Here is a 21,975-nt window from a genome sequence, read left to right as displayed (position 1 = left end):
TATATACAATGATCGAGATAATTTTTATCTTTCTGGTGGAACTCCTTTCCACATGATCTCTTCCAAAACATGTCCACCTACGTTACTGCAATTTGTATGATGGGTAGTTAGAAGCACATACAAGCAATTTAATGTTGTCAGCAACTTCTGGTCAGCATGAGGTGTGCATGTTTATAAATTAATTAGAACACCATAATTTAAATGTGTATTTACATACTCCTATAATTAAAAAAACATGTTTTAGCAATATATACTGGAAAAATTTTTATTTTCAATGGCTCAAGTATAAATTAACAAAACTAGTATCTTTAAGTATGCAGTAATGACCACATAATATATGCTACCACAGTACATTCTTGATAAGAGAAATATCATTAGAAATATACAAAATAAACAAATAAAATTTCCTAAAGGTCTACATATGCCTAAGAGACAATTAAACACACTATACAAACAAGCTACATGTGTTAGTCAGTCTAGTCAGAAAAGATTTGGATCCTGTTATTACAACGGTCTGTGATGTAGATTTTACCATCATTACTAATAGCTAATCCTCCACAAAGAGATGAAAACTGTCCTTGAGCAGAGCCTGAGGATCCAAAGCAGTGCACAAATACACCATCTTTGTCAAAGACAGATACACGACAATTCCCACTTTCTAACACAAGGATGAAGCCATACTTATCTGTAGTAATACCAGTTGGACTAATCAGTTGACCCCTGCCGGTTCCTTGATCACCAAAGTTGCCCACATAGGCACCATCTAGTGTAAATATGGAGATGCAGTGCTGACCATTATTAGCAACAAGCAACTGATCATTGTTGCTCACAGTGATGTAATAAGGATTGGATAAATGGCCTGAACCAAATGTTTGACAAAACTGACCATCACACTGAAATACTGAAATACGGTTACCACTCCATTCAGCAACGTACACTCTGCCATTGTGAACTACAATATCTAAGGGATGGTTCAGTTGACCATGTCCTGATCCACTACTGCCAAACTGAAGCAAATAGTCTCCATTAGGATTAAACTTCTGTACCCTGCAGTTAGTAATATCAGCAACATACAAGTGGCCATCAGGATCAAATGCTACCCCCAGTGGACGATTAAATTGTCCGTTACCATTTCCTTTGCTGCCGATCTTTCTAATTAGTTGGTCTTGACTATTAAACATCCACACACAATTGTTACTGTCATCCCCAACAGCCCATACTCCATCCTTGCCAAACGCAATACCCCGTGGTTGTTTCAGTCCTCCTCCATCAACAATCTTGTTTGGCTTATCCATTGCACGATAGTTTCTGTGCACATTCACAAGGTAAGGACTTCCCTTAATGTGTTGTTTGTTAATAGTAACTGATAGTCTTAGTTCTCCCACATGATTGGCTATAAATGATGCTGAGTAGCTACCATCTTTGTTATCCTTCATTTCTACTGGAATGACATTTCCCCTACTGGACCGTGCTTGACTGGTAATATCATTACCTTCTTTGTGGCAGATGTGATTATGGCGATCTTTAGTGACTATGTTGAAATTAACCATTTCCCCTATTGGAATCATTTTAGGCACGTTTAAAGCTTCGGAATTCACAACGGAAATATTGGGACCGATATAAAGCTTACCAAACTGTGGAAATGACTGATCAAATTCTTTGACGCACTCAAATTCTACAGCAACACTTTCCACTGGCTCAGTTCCCAACTTGCCATAGAGTTCACCCAACCTCTTCACGTTATCCATCACTTGTTTCTTCATCAACAATGCTTCTTGGTCTGACCCTCTCTTCACTGCACTGTTTAGTTCTTTCACACTCTCTAGTTCTGCTTGGGAATGTTCCATCTTCTCCAAATGGAGGGAAGCTTCTTTCTGTTTCTGTCCCAACACTTTATGCAACTCTGTTCTTAGATCATCTTTTTGTTGTTGCAATCGTTGGAGCAACTGTCGTTGCACTTTTTCATAATATGCATCAATTTCCTTGTCAACACTGGTAGCTTTAGCTCCAATCTCATCTTTTACACCATGTACTTTATTGTGAGCAGTTGACAGTCCTTCAATCATCTTCTCTACTGGTTTCATCATGTCATCCATTTGTTGTCGATATTTGTTAGCCACCTTCTTCACAGTATCATGTTCATGTTGTAAATGATCCTTCATGATGCAGTAGTGACACACCAACTGCTCACACGTCTCACAATAAAAATTCAGCTCTATTTCGTGTTCCTGGCATAAAGCAAACTTGGCTTTTGGTTTTACAGTGACGTTCTCTTTCTTAGACTGTACCTCATTGAGTGGCATCATATTATGGTTTTGATACTCTATGCTGTACTTGTGGTAGTCAGTACATCGGCTGCACAAGAAGGCGCTACAATCAAGGCACAGAACTTCCGCCGGGTCTTTCCTAACACAAAGGTCACATTTAGCTTCCTCTTCTCCCTCAACCTTGCGTTGTAGAGCAATTTCATCCAAGAGGCGGTTAATAAAAAAGTTGTTCGGCAAATCTTTTACTCCTCCAGCTGGTACGACGCTAGTTCTCCTACACTCGGGACAAGCGATGCTGGATTTGTCCACTGACTTTTCCTGTAGCTTCGTCAAACACGCTTCACAGTACGAGTGATAACAAGGGAGATATTTAGGATTCTTGTACAGCTCACAACAAACAGGACACGCAAGGTGACCAGTCATCTTCTTCATTTGCTTCGCAGCCATTGTTGCAAGTAGTTATTATAAATCCCGTGCACACACCGCTCTTTTTGTGTTTGGGTGGGGAAATCCCCACCCAAACAAAAGTGATGTAAACAGTGATCTATAAATCAATGGGCAGACTAGTTAGCGACTTTATATTCCTTGCACAGCCAAAATCAGAACCACCAGGGAAGGGTGGGAGAGGTAGCAAGAATAGCTGTATTGATCACATGATTTGTAGTTCCCAAGGTACTGCCTGGATATTCAGGCTGTGAACTCTAGTTCAGGGTCTGGTGTCATGACTAGGTGGTTACAAAAGGTTACACAATTAAGAGATGTTACAGTGTAATAGTGACTAACATTAGAGCAGTGATAATCTGGACAGTACATTACAATATGACAATAAAAATAACCTCAGAAGGTTTACATCCAGTTATATAACCTTACCACAATGGATTGCATTACAATAATAATATTATTTATTGGGGTCACACCTTTGGTGCAGAGCGGTCATTACTAACAGCTTTCTCCAGTTTGGCACCTTTAAGGTGGACTCTCATCCTCGCTGTCACTGTTGTCTTGGTAACTACTAGCAACACTCGTTCAGGATGGTTTGGGTAGTTTTGGTGGTGGTACTTGAGAATCAGATCTCCTCACGTGTGTAGTTGGAGGTGTCATCGGTTGTGGGACTTTATTAGGAACAGGGGGAGGTGGGGATGAGACGGAATTGGAATGCTGAGAGAGAAGAAAACTAGGTGGGTCAACTTCAACATACAGTTGCTTTTCTACTGGTGTGCTGGGACGTATTGGAGATCCTACACTCTCTGGACTTTTATGGAGTTCGGTCCCGTCAGCCAGGGCTAGCATTTACAGGAGGAAGGGGTACGCCATTTTCTGCTATTGTTGATGGTGGCTGTGGTGGCTGCTCTGCATACACCTTGTCTTTGTGTAATGATGATTGTGATGGCTTGTGCACTGGGGGTGGGGGTAGTGCAGGGGCAGAATTGTAAACAGGAGGTGGGGGTGGTGGGGGCGTAGTTGATACAGTTAATGGTGACACAGGCTGACCCGTAGTTTGTGATGTGTAAGGAATCTCAGAGTAGTAGATAGCAGGATCATCTAACTGATCAAAGCTTTGTGATCGTCGTGATAGTCCTGAAGTTGATGATGCACTACGGACAGGCTGTGGAGTAAGACTGCCACTAATCTGGGATCGTGAAATGCCAAGTGATAGAGAATCTAAAACACAAGTAAACAAATCACAACATGTATAGAAACAAAAATGTTACCTTGAAAATCACTAGTTACTGCAGCCAAAGGACATGCCTCTGCTAAATAATCAATAGATTTATTAGGGAGAACACTAGGCCGTTCAATACAAGGGTGGATCCAGGAGGGGGGGGGGGGGGCTTTGGGGGCTGAAGCCCCCCTCCTTCACTTTTAGGCTTTACTTGATCAATATGCTGAATATTATAATGAAATTTTGTCTTAGCATAATTATATGATCACTAATAATACAAATACTCATAAAACCACCTTATAAACATCTTTCCAAGGTATTATCAGTGGATTTATGCTAAAGGTTATGCAACAAGGACCCGGATCAGCATTGGAGGTGTACAAGATCGAGATACTCTAATAGAGCAGTCAGCTAACTACTCTAATAGAACATTCACTGGAAGCATATAATTGGTTCTGTTATGGAATTTTTCCAAATTTGCCTGCACCTATACATACAATGAAGCGCATTGGTCTGTTTAAAGAGCTTCATTCATCTACTTGTGTAGTTAATATGTATGGCAATACTTTATTGAGGTACACAATTTCCATTGAAAAGGTTCTCAAATTCAATCTTGTATTCAAGATTTTTCACTTTCAACATTATTATTCTAACATGCACCTATTCAGTGTTGTGCAATTGTGAGAGGGTGCATCATGTACTTGGTTGTCTGTACCTACCCAAACTTTTCCATTAACAAAATGCTTCAGATAGCCATACCTATAATCTAAAGGCAGTATATTAAATATCTACAGGCAGAAAATGTTATGTGGAAATGTCTCCAAATTGCAATGTTTTAGTATCTATTTTCAAAAATTTCCTGGGGGGGCATGCCCCCAGACCCCCCTAGTTCCAGCATGCGAATCATCTACCCAAGAGATTAATACCTTGAGTTAGCCCCCCCTTTTTATAAATCTTAGATCCGCCCCTGCAATAGCTACAGACAACTCTTGTGAAATATCTTGTAATCTTTGTAAATCACCAACCATAGACATCCTAACATTCTATCACCACACATGATGTCATATGATGTAGATACTCACCATCACTCATCCCATATAGTCCCTAATCAAGGTACAGTACCAGGTACATTCTTCAACCAACCATCTGGAAAGTTGTCTTCTCTCCAGGTCATAGACAGATTGTATTCTATCTGTAGCTTCCTGCAGGTAACAGTACAAAATATTACACCTCCAATTAAAGCACACTAACATGCTGTTTTTTTTTAGCTAACTCAGTCTTCAATGCTTGTACTTCATCAAATTTCTCTGTACAATGTAAAGAAAACACTGATATGATATTGTACCATTTGACCAACTATCAACCTTATTTACATCACTCTTATATGGCAGATTTTATTTGGGTGACTGTTAACATTTTTGTGCGTCAAATTCAATATACAGTACAGCATAATGAACTATGCCATCAATTATAAACTGAACACATGTGGTACATCAAACATTTGCTTTAGAATTTTCAGCTGGTTTTCCAAATATAACATGTCACTACCTATTGTTCCTGTTTCATTGTTAGTTTACTACACCTTCACAATTCATCATTTGTGGCTAATGAACATGTAAAAAGCCATTAACAATAAGAGAGGAGAACTCAAAGGAATTCACACTTTCTGATAGTCTACAAGGACCGAGCTGTCATTTTTCAGTAGCTACAACACCAGTACAGCCTACTGGGAAAGAAGTTCACACCACAGGTGTATGTTCTATTAGAGTGTTCACAGGTGTAAGTGTTAGGGCATGGCTGGACATGCATGTTACGTGCAGGTATTTTAATAATTCAATTATGTTGATGTACCGAGATATTAAGCCACAAAGTCCAGTTACGTCATGCTGTGATGTAAGACAAAGAACCGGAAGTATTTTTATTACAATGGGAAAGAGTGAAAGTCTAATGGCCAGGTGGCAATATCAAGCTCTCCTTTTCAACCTAATAGTGTTCCAAGATTATTTGAATGCTCCGCTGGAAAACAGTAGCGTAATTGTTCTGTAGTTGTCTGTAGCAGCTCATCCTGTGTGCTAAGCTCACACTTCATTATGCTTCACGGAAGAAAGATTAGTTCGATTTGTTTACAAAGTTGGGTTAGCAGTACCATGAAAAATCTATATTACATTTTCCTGAGTCACTTCTCTGCCTGGTAGGGATAACATTTCGGGCATATCTTGCCAGTGGCGTCATCACAATTGTTTTTCCTCACATTTCTCTACCTCCATCAGCTGTATGGGACCCTTAAAATGTATTCAAAACATCTAAAAATAAACTTAGACGTGCACTGTACTGTTGATTTACAGTCCCTTTAACAGGCATTCTCGTGCATTCTTCACCACAAGACCAACGTAAATTCACTTACTATCTCCCATAGGCTTGTAATTGGTTGCAGTACAAGTTCTTACCATGTTTCAAGTTGTTACGCTAGATATGACGTGAAAATAAATCGAATCTAGCTGTACATAGATGTTTCTGTCGCTTTAATGGCACCCTACGCATACTGAAGTTTCTTTGTCTGATATGTGTTATGATGTAATATATTTGAAATACACTAAAACGTGTTATATCTACTAAACAAAATAAACTGACCAAATTACATGCACCAACCTATCCCACTAGTAGCAAGGATTGATAATAGCCAAAGTGTATTTTTGCCATTTCAGTGGACCTTTAACACACGTGCTATTAGAGTGTAACGTGCTCACACTGGATACCTTTAACATGAAGCTTCTTCGCTGCACAATTGTGGGTGTGGACAGACAAAGACATACATCGCAATTGATAAACATTCAGAAATGTCAGACTTGTATAATGGCTGTAAAAAGTTTGGGGCATTGTCATTTACATCAAGAATTTCTATGTAAACAAGAGCAGTTGAAGAGAAAGGGGGAGTGCCCCCATCTCTTACTAATATGCTGTACACAAACACTTTTTGGGAAACAATTTTAGGAAACCAGGAGTACACTACAGCCAACCTTCAGCCAGTGTTTGGGACACAACTGGTTTAATATTGCCACACACCCTGTAAACTAACACCATCACTGATTTACTTAGTTTTATTTATAATTTGTCTATTGTTCAACACTTAAATATAACAAAGAGTGTTCATTTTATCACACACAAAAACTGTTGCAGTTTTTACCTACATTCATCATACAGTACGATAGTACTGTCATACAGTACGATAGTACTGTATAGTAAGGGACCACAAAGGAGTAGGTGTGGACCACAAAATAACATCACTCAAAAAACAGCCTCAATTTCCCCTGACGACAATGAGGCAGTATTGGTTACGTAAAACTAAGCCCAAACAAGCTTTCAAATTGACCCGAAACGCTTTCAACAAGTTGCTATGGAATTTAAAAAATAATTTATTTAATGGAATTTTCTACTGACTGACTGGCTGCCTGATGCCTTCAGACAAGCGTAACTCGATAAAGGCTAAGGCTATAGGGTTGATTTTTTCACTGTTTGACATCACTTCAGCCCAAGAGATACCTTTCGGCATACCACAGTACGTACAATGCATTCTTCATGGACTTACCAGTGTCCTTCTTTGTGTCCCATTCATCTTTGCTGACAGTGAAGGGTGTAGATTTGGCGGTAGTTCGTGATGGTTTCCCTTCGTAACGGAAATCATCCATATTTTTCATAGTGGCTGTTATGATTGCAGAGGTGCTTTTCGAATAGTTCTTGATTCGTACTGCTGTATAACGGGTTGAACATAGCCGACAACAAAGCGTAATGGATGCTTCACTTTTCAGACGATAATTGATATAACTGGGGTGCACGGCACCATTTCTTTCTTTCGGTTGTGGATTGTAGAGGTGCTTTTCAAACAGTTCTTGATTCGAAATGCTGTGTAACAGGTTGAACATAGCTGACAATGAATTGTAATGGATACTTCACTTTTCAGATGATAGTTGATATAGTTGGGGTGTGCGGCGTCATTTCAGATGCGGTATGCATGGGTTAACCATTCATAATAATTATTTGCAAAAAAAAGTTGACAAACAAGTACATAAAATTTTTTTGGAATTTTCAACTAGAGTAGGGACCATAGCACATCGATAAAAAGTACTGAAACAAGTTGGAGTAGTACACAATATTAAATCACTGTAAAGCAATAAGTATTATATCCCTATTGTGCATTTCCATTATGGTATCTTGAGTACAGTAGGGATATAACACTTTTTATTGTTTTACTGTGATTTAATGCATGTTGTGCACCACTCCAGTTTGTTTCACTACTTTTTATCGATGCGCTATGGTCCATACTCTAGTTGAAATTTTGTGTACTTGTACAAGTAAGCCACCTAGTAACATTTTAAAATGTCTTAAGTATTAAAATTATATTCAGATATTTCCCGAAGGGTCACCACATCCATGTCGCCTGGGTCACCAACACTTTGGAATTCACGTACACTATCTGAAAAAATCCAATTAGAAACCCATAAATATTTAGAAATCCTGAAATCTGAAATTATGTAAAAATCCGATTTTTTCGTTTTTGTTCATTCACAAACTCAATTACCAAGTTGGACATGCAATCGGCGAGTCTTCTTGAGTCACACAAATCTTTACTAGAGTCACAACGAAGGATAAGATCAAAGCAAGACTTCCAGTCAAACCACGATTAGGATTGACTAGCTAATTGCCCACTGGATTTTGTGAAGTACACTTGTGTCTCTGTAAACTAAGGCTCCTGTGGTCCCCTAGGCTGTGTCAGCCACTCTCCCCGGCACAAGTAGCAGGGTGTAAATGTCACTGTAAAACAATTATATTGTATATACAAATATTTAGAATCTTGTACACAATGTTGATATTTTGCGTGGGCGTTGGTGACCCCTCAGATATTTCTTATTGTTACAAACTCACCTTAATGATGGTGATGAAGGAAGCACAACTGATGACCAATAAGACATATATAGACAACATTCCCATTCCATCAACAGGGAGACTGTATAGTCATCCTTCGAAGGGTTATGAAGAAATTATTATAATAGACATCTGTCACGAACATCATCTTGATGGGATTACAGCCATATTTCTGTATCATTCTTGTTGAACAGGCTGAAGATGGCTGCACCATATAGCCATGATTCCTGTACACTTGGAATTTCATCAACAGTTCAGTCTCTAGTCTGAGGTTGTTCATGTTGGTGGTACTACAGTTTTAGGTGTCAGGGATAGCCTTACTGTGACTGTAGTGGCTGTGATAGTAGCTCACCATGGCCAAGTGGTCACGTGCACCATCTCTAACATGTATTGTACAGCAGACCAACCTTTCAGTGCTACTTCTCCTGCTGACTTCACCAGCTCAGGCCCCTAGATTGATGCATCCATGCTAGGAGTGGCTTCTTGCAGTGCACCGAGATTCCGGCGAGCAGGATAATACAGGCGCGGACACGACTCCCGAGTTTGCTCCACGTGAATCGACCTAGCGCAAATTGGCGTAAATGTATAGACTCCACTAGAAAATTTGTAATCTTCACTCACCTTCTCCGTTGAATCAAACCTCAGAACTTTCTATAAATCTAGAATTGAAACTTTTCGTACGTATTCGGATACTTATAATTAGGATCACATGATTAAAGTGTTCCGGATACTAAAGATTTTGTTTGCTCTGAATATACTATCTATGCCATAAATTGTTTGATCTCTTGTCAAATCTCAAACGTTTGAAATCTCGTGCAGGATTTTTTGTAGTTGCTGACCCCCCGAAACAACTCAGTAAACAAAACTACGCACAAAACACAACATAACAAACAGTTACATACATTAAATTTCTGGTAGAACTCTTGTCCACATGATCTCTTCCAAAACATGTCCACAGACGTTACTGCAATTTGTATGTTGGGTAATTAGAAGCACATACAGCACATGGAAGCAATGTTGTCAGAAACTTCTGGTCAGCATGAGGTGTGCATGTTCACAAATTAATTAGAACACCATAATTTAAAATATGTAATTATATACCCATGTATACCACAAAAAATTTTAATAGAACATGAGTAGTGACATTTCATAATAGTGAAAATTTTACACTTGTTCAGATAATTAGGGATTTCCCCTTTTCACCCTATGGTCCCTTTCTATTTTCCATGCCTTAAATATAAATTAACAAAACCAGTATCCTTACGTAAGCAGTAATGACCACATAATATATGCTACCACAGTACATTCTTGATAAGAGAAATATCATTAGAAATATACAAAATGAACAAATAAAATTTCCTAAAGGTCTGTATATGCCTAAGAGACAATTAAGACACTATACAAACAAGCTACATGTGTTAGTCAGTCTAGTCAGAAAAGATTTGGATCCTGTTATTACCACGGTCTGTGATGTAGATTTTACCATCATTACTAATAGCTAATCCTCCATTAGGAGATGAAAACTGTCCTTGAGCAGAGCCTCTGGATCCAAAGCAGTGCACAAATACACCATCTTTGTCAAAGATAGATACACGACAATTCCCACATTCTAGCACAAGGATGAAGCCATACTTATCTGTAGTAATACCAGTTGGACTATTCAGTTGACCCCTGCCGGTTCCTTGTTCACCAAACTTGCCCACGTAGGCACCATCTAGTGTAAATATGGAGATGCAGTGGTGACCATAATTAGCAACAAGTAACTGATCATTGTTGGTCACAGTGATGTAAAAAGAATTGGATAAATGACCTGAACCAAATATTTGACAAAATTGACCACCACACTGAAATACTGAAATACGGTTACCAGCACATTCAGTAATGTATACTCTGCCATTGTGAACTACAATACCTAAGGGATGATTTAGTTTACCATGTCCTGATCCACCACTGTCAAACTGAAGCAAATAGTCTCCATTAGCATTAAACTTCTGTACCCTGTGGTTATTATAATCAGTAACATACAAGTGGCCATCAGGATCAAATGCTACCCCCAGTGGATAATTAAATTGTCCATTACCATTTCCACTACTGCCAATCTTTCTAATTTGTTTGTCTTGACTATCAAACATCCACACACAATGGTTACTGTCATCCCCAACAGCCCATACTCCATCCTTACCAAATGCAATATCCCGTGGGTGTTTCAGTCCTCCTTCATCAACAATCTTGTTTGGCTTATCCATTGCACGATAGTTTCTGTGCACATTCACAAGGTAAGGACTTCCCTTAATGTGTTGTTTGTTAATAGTAACTGACAGTCTTATTTCTCCCACATGATTGGCTATAAATGATGCTGAGTAGCTGCCATCTTTGTTATCCTTCATTTCTACTGGAACGAAATCTCCCCTACTGGACTGTGCTTGACTGGTAATATCACTATCTTCTTTGTGGCAGATGTGATTATGGTGATCTTTAGTGACTATATTGAAATTAACCATTTCCCCTTTTGAAATCATTTTAGGCACATTTAAAGCTTCGGAATTCACAACGGAAATATTGGGACCGATATAAAGCTTACCAAACTGTGGAAATGACTTATCAAATTCTTTGACACACTCAAATTCTACAGCAACACTTTCCACTGGCTCAGTTCCCAACTGGCCATAGAGTTCACTCAACCTCTTCACGTTATCCATCACTTGTTTCTTCATCAACAATGCTTCTTGGTCTGACCCTCTCTTCACTGCACTGTTTAGTTCTTTAACACTCTCTAGTTCTGCTTGGGAATGTTCCATCTTCTCCAAATGGAGGGAAGCTTCTTTCTGCTTCTGTCCCAACACTTTATGCAACTCTGTTTTTAGATCATCTTTTTGTTGCTGCAATCGTTGGAGCAACTGTCGCTGCACTTTTTCATAATATGCATCAATTTCCTTGTCAACACTGGTAGCTTTAGCTCCAATCTCATCTTTTACACCATGTACTTTATTGTGAGCAGTTGACAGTCCTTCAATCATCTTCTCTACTGGTTTCATCATGTCATCCATTTGTTGTCGATACTTGTTAGCCACCTTCTTCACAGTATCATGTTCATGTTGAAAATGATCCTTCATGATGCAGTAGTGACACACCAACTGCTCACACGTTTCACAATAAAAATTCAGTTCTATTTCGTGCTCCTGGCATAACGCAAACTTTGATTTTGGCGTTACAGTGACGTTCTCTTTCTTAGACTGCACCTCATTGAGTGGCATCATGTTGTGGTTGTGCCACTCTTTGCTGTATTTGTGGTAATTAGTACATACGCTACACAAGAAGGCGCTACAATCAAGGCACAGAACTTCCACCGGGTCCTCCCTAACACAATGGTCACATTTAGCTTCCTCTTCTCCCTCAACCTTGCGTTGTAGAGCAATTTCATCCAAGAGGCGGTTAATGAAAAAGTTGTTCGGCAAATATTTTACCCCTCCAGCTGGTACGACGCTCTTTCTCCTACACTCGGGACAAGCGATGCTGGATTTGTCTACTGACTTTTTCTGTAGCTTCGTCAAACACACTTCACAGTACGAGTGATAACAAGGGAGATATTTAGGATTCTTGTACAGCTCACAACAAATAGGACACGCAAGGTGACCAGTCATCTTCTTCATCTGCTTGGCAGCCATTGTTGCATGCAGTTATTATAAATCTCGTGCACAGACCGCTCTTGTGTTTGGGTGGGGAAATCCCCACTCAAACGTAGTGATGTAAATAGTGATAATTTGATCACATGATTTGTAGTACCTGGATATTCAGGATGTGAACCCTTGTAGATCTAGCTCAGGGGCTGGTGTAGGTCCATATCATTATTAGGTGATTACAAAAGGTTACACAATTAAGAGATGTTACAGTGTAATAGTGACTAACATTAGAACAGGTGATATAATCTGGACAGTACATTACAATATGACAACAATAATAACCTCAGAAGGTTTACATCCAGTTATAACCTTACCAAAATGGATTACATTACAATAATAATATAATTATTTAGCAGGGTCACACCTTTGGTGCAGAGCAGTCATTACTAAAAGTTTTCTTCAGTTTGGCACCTTTAAGGGCCTTAGCTAGTGGACTCTCATCTTCACTGTCACTATTATCTTGGTAACTACTAGCAACACTCGTCCGGGATGGCTTGGGAAGTTTTGGTGGTGGTACTTGGGAATCAGATCTCCTCATGTGTGTAGTTGGAGGTGTCATTAGTTGGAGGTGTCATTGTTTGTGGGACTTTATTAGGAACAGGGGAGGTGGGGATGAGATGGGCATGGAACGCCGAGAGAGAACAAAACTGGGTGGCTCAACTTCCACATACAGTTGCTCTTCTACTGGTGTGCTGGGACGTATCGGGGATCCTACACTCTCTGCTCTCTTGCGAAGTTGGGTCATCAAGTCATCCCACCAGCCAGGGCTGGCATTTACAGGAGGAGGGAGTACACCATTTTCTGTCACTGCTGATGATGAAGGAAGTTACTGCTCCAGATACACATACACCTCATCCTTGTGTAATGATGGCTGTGATGGCTTGTGTACTGGAGGTGGGGGTGGTGTAGTTGATACAGTTAATGGTGACACAGGCTGACCCGTAGTTTGCGATGTGGAAGGAAAATCAGAGTAGTAGATAACAGGATCATCTAATTGATCAAAGCTTTGTGATCATTGTGATAGTCCTGAAGTTGATGATGCATTACGGACAGGCTGTGGAGTAAGACTGCCACTAATCTGGGATCGTAACATGCCAATTAGCAAGTGATAGAGAATCTAAAACACAAGTAAACAAATCAGAACATGTACAGAAACAAAAATGATACCTTGAAAATTAGTGTTGCACCGATAATCGGTTGAATAATCAGTAACAGCCGATATAAGGTGATTTTGCAAGTATCGGTATCGGCTACGAAGAAGAAATTAGCAGGGGGCCCAGACAACATTCCAGCAGGGGTCCCAGACAACATTCCAGCTCGAATACTTAAGGAACTTGCATATCAGTTGACACCAATGCTTACACACCTATTTCAACAATCTTGGCGATATACCACAGGAGTGGAAGTCTGCATTTGTAACTCCAATATTTAAAAAAGGCAAAAGATATGATCCATCTAACTATCGTCCAGTGTCCTTAACATCAGTTGTCTGCAAAACGTTGGAACATATTTTAGTCAGTCAGATTATGAAACACCTGGAACAAATAGTATATTGTGTAACAACCAGTATGGATTTAGAGCTAGACGCTCTTGCGAATCACAACTCCTGCTAACAATTGATGATTTTGCTCGTGCATTAAATAACAGATTACAAGTTGACATTGGAATTCTGGACTTCTCAAAGGCATTTGATAAAGTTCCACATGCCAGGCTTGTGAAGAAATTAGACTATTACGGAATACGAGGGAAAACACTTCAGTGGATTACATCTTTTCTACACAACAGATCACAGCAAGTAGTCATTGAGGGCACATACTCATCCCCATGTAAAGTCACTTCTGGAGTACCTCAGGGTACAGTTTTAGGACCAACACTATTTCTACTATATATTAATGATCTAATATCAAATATTCATAGCACTGTTCATTTATTTGCTGATGACTGTCTTATCTATCGACCAATAAATTCTCCTAATGATCATCAGTTATTACAACTACACTAAATACACTAAATACTTGGGCTAAAACATGGCAACTGAAATTTAATGTTGACAAGTGTTGCATTCTCCAGTTATCCAAACACCACCATAAAACAACATTTCTTTATCACATGTCAAACAAACCCCTCAAAATTGTTGAACAGCATTCTTACCTTGGAATAATAATAGATCACCATCTTTCTTGGGGACCACAAGTTAACCATGTATGCAACAAGGCAACCAGACTAATCGGTTTTTTACAACGTAACTTAAGAAACTGTTCACGTGCACTTAAAGAACTAAGCTATAAACAATTTATCTTACTTGTGCTGGAATATGCTGCTGAAATTTGGGACCCATACCACCTAAAGGACATAAATAAAATAGAAATGATACAACATAGAGCAGCTAGATTTGTACTGAGTCGACCATGGAGAAGGAATATGCGAGATAGTATAACTGAAATGCTAACATCATTAGGATGGCCACCACTCCAATTAAGGAGAAAATGTGCAAGATTAACTCTATTACCATACAAGATTAACTCTATTACCATACAGGATTATCCACAACCTAACTGAAATACCTAACAGCTACTTACCAACATTATCACCTGTCACCATTACAGGATCTAATCATGAACAAAAATTCCTACACTATTATACATCAATAGAACATCTCATTTTTTCCAAGAACAATACCAGAATGGAATGGACTACCACAAGACATCATCAACCAACAAACTATTGACAGCTTCAAACAATTATTATACAATCACTTTTAAGGTACATTAGCACTTTTGCCCCAGGCGAGCTCTGCTAATTAAACAATATAATAATTATTATTATTTGCCGATAACCTAAACCCACAATCAATCATTAACGACAGTAATAAACTCGTGACAGTATTAAAAGAAAGCAAAGACTGCAGAGGTAAGCGGTAAATATTTATTTGCTGTACCAGTTTATAACTATTTAGGCTTGTTTATCTGTGAATAGTGTGGCTGCAAGGCTGTGTATATTTATCGACCGCCCACACAATTAACCAATCACTATTTGCAAAGGGTCCACCAAAACCTTGCTTGAGAAGCTGACTTAGGTGTTAACACTGGTAGCAAACATTGTAGAATCGGCCACCCACGCAAGTAATTAAATTATTGCAATTAATGTTATACACACACATAAACTTTAGATGATTTTTGCTCCTTTTCCCCTGACATATAGAATTGAAGAATATTGGCATATCGGCTACAGGAATGAGTGAAAAATTGGTATCGGTAAATGTAAAAATATGCATATCGGTGCAACACTATTGAGAATCACTAGTTACTGCAGCCAAAGGACAAGCCTCTGCTAAATAATCAATAGATTTCTCAGGGAGAACACTAGGCCGTTCAATAGCAACAGACAACTCTTGTGAAATATCTGTAATCTTTGTAAATTACCAACCATAGACATCCCAACATTCTATCACCACACATGATGTCATATGATGTAAAGTGATGTAGATACTCACCATCACTCCCATATAGCCCCTAATCAAGGTACAGTACCAGGTACGTTCTTCAACTAACAATTTGGCAAGTTGTCTTCTCTCCAGGTCAGACGGACTGTATTCTATTTGTAGCCTCCTGTAGTTAACTACAAAATATTACACCTCCAATTAAAGCACACTAACTTGCTGTTTTTTAGCTAACTCAGTCTTCAATGCTTGTACTTCATCAAATTTCTCTGTACAATGTAAAGAAAACACTGATATGATATTGTACCATTTGACCAACTATCAGCCTTATTGTGATGTTGATATGTATTATAAATAATCGTGATGTTGTGACATCACATGCAAATGTATAGTAGTTAACTAAATGCGGTGGCACATACTGTTGTGGAAGAACACAATCTAGAAAACAAGTCTGATACAGTTCATTGTGAATAAATCTTACTATGTAGTTTAAAGCTTACCTGTTAGAAACCATTCAATTTCTAAGGATGTTATTATTCATTATACTGGTTGTATTAAACTGTAGCTGTCTATGGCCTTAATTGTGTCGAACAGGTTTACACGATTTCACCGTATATTAAATAGATCATACAAAGCTGCGCATGCACAATGCTGAGTTATAACATCGTGATAGTTATCGTAATTATGATATGTTGCATCCTACAATCGTGAAAGTAGCAAAGTGTCACAATCCCTCAGCACTAGTCAAGGGACTTGGTAAGTGCTTATCTACATACATGCAGACTACTCATGTGATTACTCGAAGCACCTTCATCCCTCAGGTGGCTCTATACTTAATGTTAATGAGTTTGAAGAAATAGCAGCAGCAAGGGAAGCATTAAGGTCCCTAACAGTAGATCTCATCAAGAGTATATAATGGGGAGCCCTCCCCATTATATACTCTTGATCTCATTAATAGCACTCAGGCCTCTATTTGAGGCCAGACGTATGTGCTGAGCTTATAATCAAGACAGGTGTTTATTCGAACAGTAATGATATGGACCTAATAATGATATGGACCTAATAATGATATGGACCTACTCCAGACATTGTCAATCCTTAATTAAATTCCTCATGCTTTTAAATAAAGTGGTCTATTCTTGCTCTCAAGATGGCTTATATGATTTACAAGACCAAAACACCAACATGGTCCCACATTGACAAGTAACAAACACCAACAACATGACCCAACATTAGGGAATGACCTGGGAACATTACACACAAAACATGTCCTCACCTTTCTTAGTTTTCTTTGCCAGATTTTTACTTGTCTTAACTGTCCTGGTACAAGCTTCTTTTGCTTCATTGATACTCTTTTTCAACTCTACAATATGATAACATCAACTATGAATATTATGTGTTTATGTAGTGGTCACCTCTGTCACATTCCTTTTCAATGATATTAGCAGACTTGTGAAATTCTTCCAATCTTCCACACATTGATGTCAACAAGTTGGTATTAAAAGTCCTGTACATTAAAGTGATGGTACAACAATAATGTGAATGGCTTCCATACCATTGCCATTTGCTCAAGGCTATAATAAAAATGTGTGTCTCACTGTTTACAGAACAATTATGAACTGGTGTAATCATGAGCAGTGAAATTATTACTATAAAACTAGAATAATATCAGAGTGACTAGTCTACTATCTAATGACACAGTAAACCATTTAACATGTAACAAGTATATCAGAAAGTAGACTAGCTACACTGTCATAGTACTAAGATATTATAGTGTAGTGTATATACCAGTATGTGTTTAGGTGATGTAGTAGATCATTTGGTTATCTGGACCACAAATGGTATCAGGTGATGATAAAAGTGTTTAGTGAATTGGTTGGGAAAGCTCATATTGTACTTTATATGGGAGGAACACAGTGCCGACAAGTACTGTATTACAGTACCAATTAGCTATAGTAACTGTATGTTAAGGAATGTCATGAAAAGAACCTCACTTAGACAAGACGATTGATCACATGTGTGACATTGCAAATCACTAACACTAGCCAGACTAATCCTACCACTTGTGAAATAGATTATTCAAACAATTACTGATACCGAAAATTGATGTGGTTTGGGCACTCTGAGATAAATGCTCTGAGCAAGACGACCAGAGGTACAATATAATACTACATGTTTGTGTGTACTAATACAACACTTGGCTTTGTCTCATGTTGTATTAGCCTCTTGACACTCCCTCATGTTGCATTTTCTGTGCATGCACACAGCGCTGCTTGTAACTATAACATACAAAGCTTTGTCTAAATACATTAAAAAAAAACATACAAAACACTCTAATTGAACAATCACACTAAACTTCAAAAATACAATGGTACAGATTATGAAGGACATTCAACTATTTTATATAGGAGGAAACAACACTTGTACAAACTGCCTGATATCCAAATCTTGTTACACTGTACTGTGTTTCAACAACAACAACAACAAAATAGTAGAGTACACACTATACTGAAATGCCACACACTTTAACTTAGCACTGCACTTTTAATACCATGTGAAATCATTAAACACAAACAACATAATCTTCTTCATTACACATTCCACCAGTTGTTTGGTGAGAAGTTTCAAGAGTGTACAAAACATTTAGTACATACAAGGGTTATACTACACTGGATCATCACTAATACACAGCTCTGTTATCAACACAAAGTCTGTTCAGATTAGTGTAGACCACTGATTATGAATTTAGCTGGGCCTGCGAAAACAGGGCATGTGGACACATAAAAAATACTTTTTCAAACTTTCATGACTCGTAACTTTTTATACCATTATACTATAGTCATGAAATTTTCACCCCTTATTAAACATTTTATTGGTCATATAACACAAGTTACAGAATACAAATATGCTATTCCAATGAGCCTTATCCGCAATTACGTCACAACGCAAAAATAACACAAAAATGGCAAAAAGTGTAGGGGGCAAGTGGGATACTTTGTATGGAAGGGATAACGTTTTGAGATGTTCCACGTGAAGAAAGCATGAAAAAACTCTGGTGAGGCTTATTAACTATCTTACTATGTAGGGGCACGCATTTTCGTACTTCTCGAGTAGTCCTACGGTCTGCTTTTGGTTTCTTCCCAATGGCTCTCTGTACAAAAGGCCCCCACACTTTCCGCCATTTTTGTGTTGTGACGTAATTGCGGATAAGGCTCATACTGAGATATAACCCATCATGTGATGGAGTGTAGTTTGTGCCCACATGCCATGTTATCACAGGCCCTGTCACTATATACAAAGTACAGTAATAGAACATTTGTGACCCGCTGAGCAAGAACCGGCCATTATCGCAAAATTCTATAAAACTGTATTGAATACACTGGGTAAAAATACGAGTGCGACATGACAAATTTACGCACAATTTAATCACATTTGTATGTCTGAAATTTTCCATGCCTAACACCTGTAGAACAAGGAATTGATTAGGAGTTGCTGTTTACACAAGTGAAACCACAAAGCCATTATAGTGAAAAATTTTATCTAAGTAAAATCAAATGTGAAATTCAACAACTTTACAGGGTAGGACTGTTTATAATAATGCACTATGGCTAACCTATTTATAGTTGAAGCGATTATCTCCAAGTCTGGTTTTCCAGCAGCGCATGCACATACAGACACGAGGACAACAAAAATTAGCAGCTCTCCACTCTAATCTATATGATCCCTCTCCTTACTGCTTCTCTTCATTAGTAGTGTCATTATCACTGAAAGAATCATCTACAATGTTTGTTATCAACATTCCGAAAGTAGGCAATTCCATCATCTAACTGCGCGATGGTGTGTGAGAGACCAGTTATCCCTGTTCCTGTTTACTTGAGGGCATGTCTGCTACAGGATAAGTGCAGGGGCTACAACTGAAGTTAGAGAGTGTTTAGAATGTGATGTTATGGGTGTTTATATATTGAAACCACCATATGGCAGTTGTGGTGGTAAGAGGGTTAAAAATAACAAAGAATGTTTAATTTTATCACATGCAAAAACTGCTATGGTTTTCACCACCAAAAGCTACATTCATACAAACCACCTAGCAACATGTTTAAAAGTCTTTTTATTAAAAATTATATTCACATATTTCTGAGGGGTCGCCAGCACCTTGGGACTCTCGTGTACTATTTGAGAAATGCATTAAATATTTAGAAATCCTGAAATCTAATTATTTTTGTTTCCATCCATTCACAAACTCGATTACCAAGTTGGACATGTAATCAGTCATGCAGTGAGTCTTGAGCCACACAAATCTTTACTAGAGTCACAACAAAGAACTCAAGATTGCTTTGAACAAGACTTCCAGTTGAACCAGGATGGGGATTGGCTAGCTAATTACCTACTGGATTTTGCAAAGTATACCTGTGTTTCTGTAAACTAAGGCTCCTGTGGTCCACTAGGCTGTGTCAGCCACTCTCCCCGGCACAAGTAGCAGAATGTAAATATCACCGTAAAAAATATATTGTATTTACAAATATTTAGAATCTCATTCACAATTTTGATATTTTGCGTGGGTTTTGGTGACCCCTCGGATATTTCTTATTGTTACAAACTCACCTTAATGATGATGATGAAGGAAGCACAACTGATGACCAATAAGACATAGACAACATTCCCATTCCATCAACAGGGAGACCGTGTAGTCATCCTTCGAAGAGTTATGAAGAAAATTATTAAAATAGACATCTGTCATGATCATCATCTTGATGGGATTACAGCCATATTTCTGTATCATTCTTGTTGAACAGGCTGAAGATGGCCGCACCATAGCCATGATTCCTGTACTCTTGGAATTTCATCAACAGTTCAGTCTCTTGTTCATGTTGGTGGTACTACAGTTTTAGGTGTCAGGGATAGCCTTACTGTGACTGTAGTGGCTGTGATAGTAGCTCACCATGGCCAAGTGGTCACGTGCACCATCTCTAACATGTACTGTACAGCAGACCAACCTTTCAGCGCTACTTCTCCCGCTGACTTCACCAGCTCCGCCCCCTAGATTGATGCATCCATGCTAGGAGTGGCTTCTTGCAGTGCACCGAGATTCCGGCGCGCAGGATAATACAGGCGCGGACATGACTCCCGAGTTTGCTCCACGTGTATCGACCTAGCGCAAATTGCCGTAATGAAATGTATAGACTCCACTAGAAAAGTTGTAATCTTCACTCACCTTCTTCGTTGAATCGTATATGTTCTATGGTTGAATCAAACCTCAAAACCTTCTCGAGAGCAGTGTTTATTCTAGGGCTGTTGGGGGGGAACTTTTCCCCCCTAAAATCTCAGACTCACCCCCTAAAATTGTGAGTGACTACCATAGATACTATAGCCTTACCCAGTATCTATGTGATTAGATTACCCATGTGACTACTAACCTATACTTAAAGGTTAAGCTTGTTTTTAAAACGGCACACCAAACATGCTCTCAGATTCATTCTCAGAGTGGCTAATATGAAAAATTTTCCCAGGTTAAAATTGCAAATGCAACCTTAAAATACTCTCAGATTCAGTATCAGATCAATTATAATTTTTAAAAATCTGCTAGGGTACATATACAACTAACTAAATTTCATGTATAATAAATTATAGTGATGGCTATTCAAGTATCTGAGAGCCCAAGTCTACCTAGTTTTTCCAACTAGCATGCTTAACTCTCCTTAAATTCAATCTCAGAAAGTGTAATTTGTAAAAATTTCTACTTTCAAAATGGCATGCACATTCACCACAAATACCCACTGGATTTAATCTCAGAAAGCCTAATCATACAATCTGGCTTCACCCAATCACAAATATCAAAATCAACACTCATGACACAATGTTAAATGCCTACTAGCTCGCTAACTAGTGTTTGGCAACTATTTCAAGTGTTTAACATAATTGTGAACTTGGACAACTATATAGCAGACTTTCACCTGGTCACCCCCCAAATTCCTGATTCCCCCCCCAAAAGAGAAATCCTAGAATAAA

General features: G+C 38.6%; 3 protein-coding genes across 8 annotated transcripts; all 3 read right to left on the bottom strand.

The window, feature by feature from the left end:
• Positions 1-336: 336 nt before the first annotated feature.
• Positions 337-21,276, bottom strand: LOC136265159 (tripartite motif-containing protein 2-like). 6 transcript variants are annotated; one of them, XM_066059975.1, is made up of 10 exons: positions 21,182-21,276; positions 20,572-21,118; positions 19,583-19,857; positions 17,385-17,476; positions 17,246-17,332; positions 16,186-16,238; positions 16,024-16,138; positions 13,897-15,974; positions 13,698-13,780; positions 337-3,929 (listed from the first exon to the last, which is right to left on the bottom strand). In XM_066059975.1, exon 10 carries the CDS (start codon positions 2,712-2,714, stop codon positions 477-479), a length of 2,238 nt encoding a protein of 745 aa, XP_065916047.1. In that variant the 5' UTR covers positions 2,715-3,929; positions 13,698-13,780; positions 13,897-15,974; positions 16,024-16,138; positions 16,186-16,238; positions 17,246-17,332; positions 17,385-17,476; positions 19,583-19,857; positions 20,572-21,118; positions 21,182-21,276; the 3' UTR covers positions 337-476. The 6 variants fall into 6 exon arrangements, with proteins under 6 accessions (XP_065916047.1, XP_065916046.1, XP_065916049.1 ...); XM_066059974.1 differs by having other exon boundaries at positions 13,698-15,974; XM_066059977.1 differs by lacking the exons at positions 13,698-13,780; positions 13,897-15,974; positions 16,024-16,138; ... (4 more) ...; positions 20,572-21,118; positions 21,182-21,276 and adding exons at positions 5,013-5,132; positions 5,182-5,237; positions 8,851-9,116; positions 9,172-9,412; positions 9,472-9,548.
• LOC136264699 (uncharacterized) lies at positions 3,541-7,616 on the bottom strand. The gene is made up of 4 exons (XM_066059477.1): positions 7,517-7,616; positions 5,182-5,237; positions 5,060-5,132; positions 3,541-3,929 (listed from the first exon to the last, which is right to left on the bottom strand). The coding sequence occupies exons 1-4, from the start codon at positions 7,614-7,616 to the stop codon at positions 3,541-3,543; spliced, it is 618 nt and encodes a 205-aa protein (XP_065915549.1).
• Positions 10,278-12,515, bottom strand: LOC136264698 (tripartite motif-containing protein 2-like). Its single transcript, XM_066059476.1, has one exon. The coding sequence runs from the start codon at positions 12,513-12,515 to the stop codon at positions 10,278-10,280; it is 2,238 nt and encodes a 745-aa protein (XP_065915548.1).
• Positions 21,277-21,975: the final 699 nt, after the last annotated feature.

This window comes from Dysidea avara, chromosome 8 (genome assembly GCF_963678975.1).
Source record: "Dysidea avara chromosome 8, odDysAvar1.4, whole genome shotgun sequence".
NCBI lineage: Eukaryota > Metazoa > Porifera > Demospongiae > Dictyoceratida > Dysideidae > Dysidea > Dysidea avara.
This window is presented reverse-complemented; position numbering and strand designations above follow the sequence as displayed.

Coding starts and splice junctions, on each gene's coding strand:
- LOC136265159 (XM_066059974.1), bottom strand. CDS start 2,714: ATGGCTGCGAAGCAAATGAAGAAGATGACTGGTCACCTTGCGTGTCCT.
- LOC136264699 (XM_066059477.1), bottom strand. CDS start 7,616: ATGGATGATTTCCGTTACGAAGGGAAACCATCACGAACTACCGCCAAA. Junction 5,238..7,516: donor GGACACAAAGAAGGACACTG/GTAAGTCCATGA, acceptor TACATTGTACAG/AGAAATTTGATGAAGTACAA. Junction 5,133..5,181: donor TAGCTAAAAAAAAACAGCAT/GTTAGTGTGCTT, acceptor TGTTACCTGCAG/GAAGCTACAGATAGAATACA.
- LOC136264698 (XM_066059476.1), bottom strand. CDS start 12,515: ATGGCTGCCAAGCAGATGAAGAAGATGACTGGTCACCTTGCGTGTCCT.